Source organism: Procambarus clarkii, chromosome 20 (assembly GCF_040958095.1).
Source record: "Procambarus clarkii isolate CNS0578487 chromosome 20, FALCON_Pclarkii_2.0, whole genome shotgun sequence".
NCBI classification, from domain to species: Eukaryota; Metazoa; Arthropoda; class Malacostraca; order Decapoda; family Cambaridae; genus Procambarus; species Procambarus clarkii.
In genome coordinates, this window is record NC_091169.1 from 30,274,643 (window position 1) to 30,281,995 (window position 7,353).

General features: G+C 50.4%; 1 protein-coding gene across 1 annotated transcript; it reads right to left on the reverse strand.

Moving 5' to 3' along the window:
* Positions 1 to 587: 587 nt before the first annotated feature.
* Positions 588 to 6,476, reverse strand: LOC123755250 (mucin-22-like). The gene is made up of 3 exons (XM_045737700.2): positions 6,401 to 6,476; positions 1,342 to 2,256; positions 588 to 1,303 (listed from the first exon to the last, which is right to left on the reverse strand). The coding sequence occupies exons 1-3, from the start codon at positions 6,474 to 6,476 to the stop codon at positions 588 to 590; spliced, it is 1,707 nt and encodes a 568-aa protein (XP_045593656.2).
* Between the last annotated feature and the right edge of the window lie 877 nt (positions 6,477 to 7,353).

Consider the following 7,353-nt stretch of genomic DNA (forward strand, 5'->3'; position numbering starts at 1 on the left):
TCAAGTTTGCAAGCTCGTAAACTGTTTACTTAATACAAAGTTAAGCCGCCATGATGATCAAAGAAAGATGAAAATGGTCCGTAGGTGGAGATGTAAATATCTGTTGACTCGTGGCCATTGACAGCAAAGTTGGAGATCCGTTAAGGAGGGCAAGAGGACCCTGACTGAAGAGGAGTTCGCACTCCACTAATCACACTTGGAGTGCATCAACCTTGATGCTGTATAACGATTATCTTGAGATGATTTCGGGGCTTTAGTGTCCCAGCGGCCCGGTCCTCGACCAGGCCTCCACCCCCAGAAAGCAGCCCGTGACAGCTGACTAACACCCAGGTACCTATTTTACTGCTAGGTAACAGGGGCATAGGGTGAAAGAAACTCTGCCCATTGTTTCTCGCCTGTAGTCCCGGGATCGAACCCGGGACTGCAGGATCCAGATACAAGAGGAACTAACTGCTAGTGATGACTAATTACAACCCTTAGATTACGGCGTTCCTTGTACTAAAGAAACCTTCCTATTACGGTTAAGTTAAAATACATTTGAGATGGAAAAAATGGACGATAATTAATTATCGATGGAGATAAAGGCTTCAATAATTAACACTATTGAAGCGATCATCTTTTTTCAAAGTAAGTTGAGCTTGACCTGTCACGGTGGAGCCTGTCACGGTGGAGCCTGTCACGGAGGACCATGTCACGGTGGCGCCTGTCACGGTGGAGCCTGTCACGGTGGCGCCTGTCACGGTGGAGCCTGTCACGGTGGAGCCTGTCACGGTGGCGCCTGTCACGGAGGACCCTGTCACGGTGGAGCCTGTCACGGTGGAGCCTGTCACGGTGGCGCCTGTCACGGTGGAGCCTGTCACGGTGGAGCCTGTCACGGTGGAGCCTGTCACGGTGGCGCCTGTCACGGTGGAGCCTGTCACGGTGGAGCCTGTCACGGTGGAGCCTGTCACGGTGGCGCCTGTCACGGTGGCGCCTGTCACGGAGGACCCTGTCACGGTGTCGCCTGTCACGGAGGACCCTGTCACGGTGGCGCCTGTCACGGTGGAGCCTGTCACGGTGGCGCCTGTCACGGTGGCGCCTGTCACGGTGGCGCCTGTCACGGTGGAGCCTGTCACGGTGGCGCCTGTCACGGTGGAGCCTGTCACGGAGGACCCTGTCACGGTGGAGCCTGTCACGGTGGAGCCTGTCACGGTGGCGCCTGTCACGGTGGAGCCTGTCACGGTGGCGCCTGTCACGGTGGAGCCTGTCACGGTGGAGCCTGTCACGGTGGCGCCTGTCACGGTGGCGCCTGTCACGGTGGAGCCTGTCACGGAGGACCCTGTCACGGTGTCACGGTGGCGCCTGTCACGGTGGAGCCTGTCACGGTGGAGCCTGTCACGGTGGAGCCTGTCACGGTGGCGCCTGTCACGGTGGCGCCTGTCACGGTGGCGCCTGTCACGGTGGAGCCTGTCACGGTGGAGCCTGTCACGGTGGAGCCTGTCACGGTGGAGCCTGTCACGGTGGCGCCTGTCACGGTGGCGCCTGTCACGGTGGAGCCTGTCACGGTGGAGCCTGTCACGGTGGAGCCTGTCACGGTGGCGCCTGTCACGGTGGAGCCTGTCACGGTGGCGCCTGTCACGGTGGAGCCTGTCACGGTGGAGCCTGTCACGGTGGCGCCTGTCACGGTGGCGCCTGTCATGGTGGCGCCTGTCACGGTGGAGCCTGTCACGGTGGCGCCTGTCACGGTGGCGCCTGTCACCGTGGAGCCTGTCACGTTGGAGCCTGTCACGGTGGCGCCTGTCACGGTGGCGCCTGTCACGGAGGAATCTGTCACGGTGGCGCCTGTCACGGTGGCGCCTGTCACGGTGGAGCCTGTCACGGTGGCGCCTGTCACGGTGGCGCCTCGCACGGTGGCGCCTGTCACGGTGGCGCCTGTCACGGAGGAGCCTGTCACGGTGGCGCCTGTCACGGTGGCGCCTGTCACGGTGGCGCCTGTCATGGAGGAGCCTGTCACGGAGGAGCCTGTCACGGTGGAGCCTGTCACGGTGGCGCCTGTCACGGTGGCGCCTGTCATGGAGGAGCCTGTCACGGAGGAGCCTGTCACGGTGGAGCCTGTCACGGTGGCGCCTGTCATGGAGGAGCCTGTCACGGAGGAGCCTGTCACGGTGGCGCCTGTCACGGTGGCGCCTGTCACGGTGGCGCCTGTCATGGAGGAGCCTGTCACGGAGGAGCCTGTCACGGAGGAGCCTGTCACGGTGGAGCCTGTCACGGAGGAGTCTGTCAGCAAGAGAGACATACGGAAGTATTTCTTCAGTGCGAAGGTTGGGCGCAAGTGATGTGTGTTAAAGGAAGAGGCAGTGGAGACTAAGTATACATGGAGGAGGTAGTGTAGACTATACATGGAGGAGGTAGTGTAGACTAACTATACAGTGTACTATACACTACCTCTGGAGTTTACCTCTAGAGGTAGTGGAGGTCAACTCCATACATGGATGAGGAGTAATGGAGACTACGTTCTTATACATGGAGTATACATGGAGTAGGTGTGGTTAGTGGGAGTTAAATCTTAGTTGTATCTTATCCCATGTCGTCTGTCTCCCCTAACAACCTCAACCAACCCCCGTCTGCTACTCCCCTCCCCCCCCCCCCACCACCTCCATCCCCTTCTATCCCTCCCTCAAGCAGCTCCCCCCCCCCCTCACCCTCCCAGCATCACTTAAACTGTGTAAACAAACAAGCAGAATTGACCATAAATGTCTGAATTGGCCCCCCGGCCTTGTTAGGTAGTTAGTCGGGTTGTTAGCGTAAGGTCGGCCGTCAGTGTGACGTGTTGTTGTGTTGGGTTACCTGATTTATAAACATTATTGGGTTGTTATTAATGCTCAATCATGAGTGTTGTACTAATTTACTTAGACGAGTTGTATATATATATATATCTAATTCTAATTCTAATATATAAACCGCTAGACACAACGGGTGAGGAATTCACAGAGCAGATGCACAAAATAGAGAATATCCTTGATAACCGAGTAAACCCAGCAGCAGATATTATCTTCCTTGGAGACTTCAGTCTACCCAGTTTAAGGTGGAGAATGACAAACAATATTATCATAGCCGGGAACCAACCTGGAAATAATCAAACGCAGGTCAGAACACTGTTGAGATTCTGTGACAAATTCTCGCTCAATCAACAGATTACAGAACCAACTAGGAACGAAAACACACTAGACCTGATATTCGCAAACAATGATGAACTAATCAGAGACATTACAATATCAGATACTACATAATCAGACCATAAGCTCATTGAAGTGCGAAGTAACATTAGTTATGGTTCTACGAGGGGGGGCCTCGTAGTTCTACGAGGGGTTCTACGAGGGGGGCCTCGTAGCCTGGTGGATAGCGCGCATGACTCGTAATTCTGTGGCGCGGGTTCGATTCCCGCACGAGGCTGAAACAAATGGGCAAAGTTTCTTTCACCCTGAATGCCCCTGTTACCTAACAGTAAATAGGTACCTGGGAGTTAGTCAGCTGTCACGGGCTGCTTCCTGGGGGTGGAGGCCTGGTCGAAGACCGGGCCGCGGGGACACTAAAAAAGCCCCGAAATCATCTCAAGATAACCTCAAGATAATGGTAGTAGGTCCAAGAGAAAGAACAAGCGAGAAGGGATATTCAATCAATACAATTTCAACAATAAGAGTACTAACTCAGAAAAAAATAAATATAGACCTTGCAAACATTCAATGGGAAATAGTCTTAAGCGACAAAACTCCCACACAGGGAATAGCTCAACTGACAGCTGAAGCTTACAAGGTGTGCTTGAAGCACGTGCCTGTGAGGAGGGGCAGCAAGAGGACCACTCTAGAAAGAGAACGCAGACCACTGTACAGGAGGAGAAAAAAAATAACGGAAATGCTTAAACATTTTCCGTGTATGTGTAAACACATAAATAATTCAATATTCCCAGTCCTGGCACCGCTGCTATTTCTCATTCTTATATCGGATATAGAAAAAATACTAATCACAGCTTCGTGTCATCCTTTGCAGATGATACAAAAATCAACATGAAAATTTCACCTGTAGAAGACATGAAAAACTGCAGGCAGATATAAAATCTTCGATTGAGCAACTGAAAATAACATGATGTTTAACGGTGATAAAGTTCCTGGTACTTAGGTATCATGGAAATGAGGTACTTAAACGAAACACAGGGTACAGAACACAATCAGACCTACTCATAGAAGGAAACCAATATGTAAAAGATCTGGGAATTATGATGTCTGACGACCTGACATTTAGCGAACATAACCGAGCAAATATAGCGGCGGCCAGGACAATGATCGGATGGATTATGAGAACGTTCAAATCCAGAGATCCCACAGCAATGCTAATACTATTTAAATCACTGGTGCTTAAGTCTTGAGTATTGCTCACTTTCCGTTTCAGAGCAGGAAAGATCTCTGAATTAAAGGGAATACAGAGAACATATACGGTACGCTTAGAAACGATAACACTTAAATTATTGAGACCGTCTCACAGCTTTCAGCATGTACTCTTTGAAAAGGAGACGAGAACGGTATCTAATAATATATATACATGGAAGATACTTGAAGGCCAGGTATCACATTTGCACAGTAGAATAATAACATACTGTGGTATATTAGTATATCTTCCGTACGAATGATACGGAAGGAAATGCAGAATAGAGCCAGTGAAGAGTAGAGGTGCCATAGGCACAATCAGAGAACATTGTTTGAACATCAGAGGTCCACAGCTGTTCAACACCCTTCCAGCAAGCATTAGAAATATTGCTGGAACAAAGGTTGATGTATTCAAGAGGCACTTAGATAAGTTCCTGCATGGAGTACCGATGAACCAGGCTGTAGTGGATATGTGGGCCTGCGGGCCGCTCCAAGCAACAGCCTGTTGGACCAAGTTATCACAAGTCGAGCCTGGCCTCAGGCCGGGCTCGGGCAGTAGAAGAACTCCCAGAACCCTCTCCAGGTATGCTCCGGTCTAGTCAGTCTGCCTGTTGGACGCGGCTGTTCGCAGCCTGACGTATGAACCACAACCTGTTTGATCATGTATTCTTTGGAGGTGTTTGTCGAGTTCTTTCTTGAACACTGTGAGAGGTTGACCCTTATGTGTAGCGGGAGAGTGTTGAAAAGTCTCGGGGCCTTTGATGTTGATAGAGTTCTCCCTCAGCGTACCTATTGCACCTTTGCTTCTCAATAAGAGAGGGGGGAGGGGGAGGGAAGGGAATTATCAGGAGAAAGCGCCAAGCCACTACGACGAATATAGCACTGGGAAGGGGTCAGGATAACAATTTGGGATGGGACGGGGGGGTTGGGGGTAGGGGGGGGAGGAATGGTGCCCAACCACTTGGAGCCGAATTATTCATAATAGATTTTTTATATGTTCAAATCTAAATCCCAAAATTGTTTTCTGACCTTTTATTAAGCTACAAGTACATGCAAATAACATGGTGGATTTGATAATAGTAATACTACTAATAATGTTTATTATTTGTATTAGTAAATATTCTTATTTACAACCACTAAAGATCGATAAAGGAACATGAGATTTATTTAGCACGTCATAATATTACCGCGTTGCCAGTTTGATAACGTTGTTGAACACTTGCTACAAACAATGAAGGAAAAGTTACCACCACAGGAAACGACATCTTTTCCACCTACGTTTTCAAATAAAGATGACGTCACAGAAACGAAAAAGGAGGCCATCCAATCAACGACTGACAAAGAGTGACGACATCCTGAGTTGCAAGATTATAGCCAATCAGCGATCGGTATAGAAAATGACGTAACCGTTGCCAGCTGATTTACCATACATTGCCAACAGCTTTCAGGGTTGCAATCAGTTTTTCTCGTTGTCATTAAATAAATTCTTAAAAGCATAGTTTCTTCTTTTCGATTTATATTACGTAGTGGACAGTCTCAGAATATTACCACGGAAATATAAGAAAACAAACTGGGAATATTATTACTTTTAACTTGATGGTTACCAAGCCTGAGCGGCCAGAGAGTAAACACAGCCTGGAGAACATTCTCGCTGGCATCTACTCCAGTTCATATTCCAGCATTTCTAACTTCAATTTTATAACTTCAAGGTTATTATTCCCTTTCAGTTTTCCTGCCTTATTCTGTGCCTGTCAGTCTGCGTATATAAACAACACTATACAGACTAGGATAACCATAATTTTAATTAAGTGAGGATTAAGTTATTAAATGTTATCCAGTAGCCTAAATCAACCAATTTTTCTATTATTATTATTATAATACACATATGTTATGTACAAACACACAATGGAATCACAGTAATGATGAGACTGTAAGAATACCCAGAGGTGCGAAACAGCTGTAAATAATTAATGTAGAAGACTAAGAGATATCCCACTAACCTTGATCAGCTGACAACAGAAGAGCCAAGGCGGCGGCGGAGGGAAGGTGCCAGAGGTCGCCACACTGACACTGCATCGTATTAACTTATTATTATTCCCCCCCCCCTCCCCTCGTGAACTTCAATCACAACTAACTTACAACAACAAACTTGGCACTACATATTGTATTATTTCCCTTTGACAACCTAGTAGAAATTTGTTGTGGCAACGGAATAAAGAAAATATTTAGTCATGTCTGGTATCGGATAATTGAAGGAACGCTGGTAGGAGTGAAAGTTTTGCTTGGGCCCACACCTGGTAGAGGGCTGGCTTGGGCCCACACCTGGGAGAGGTCTGGCTTGGGCCCACACCTGGTAGAGGGCTGGCTTGGGCCCACACCTGGGAGAGGTCTGGCTTGGGCCCACACCTGGTAGAGGGCTGGCTTGGGCCCACACCTGGTAGAGGGCTGGCTTGGGCCCACACCTGGTAGAGGGCTGGCTTGGGCCCACACCTGGTAGAGGGCTGGCTTGGGCCCACACCTGGGAGAGGTCTGGCTTGGGCCCACACCTGGTAGAGGGCTGGCTTGGGCCCACACCTGGTAGAGGGCTGGCTTGGGCCCACACCTGGGAGAGGGCTGGCTTGGGCCCACACCTGGGAGAGGTCTGGCTTGGGCCCACACCTGGTAGAGGGCTGGCTTGGGCCCACACCTGGGAGAGGTCTGGCTTGGGCCCACACCTGGGAGAGGTCTGGCTTGGGCCCACACCTGGGAGAGGTCTGGCTTGGGCCCACACCTGGGAGAGGTCTGGCTTGGGCCCACACCTGGTAGAGGGCTGGCTTGGGCCCCCACCTGGGAGAGGTCTGGTTTGGGCCCACACCTGGTAGAGGGCTGGCTTGGGCCCACACCTGGTAGAGGGCTGGCTTGGGCCCACACCTGGGAGAGGTCTGGTTTGGGCCCACACCTGGTAGAGGGCTGG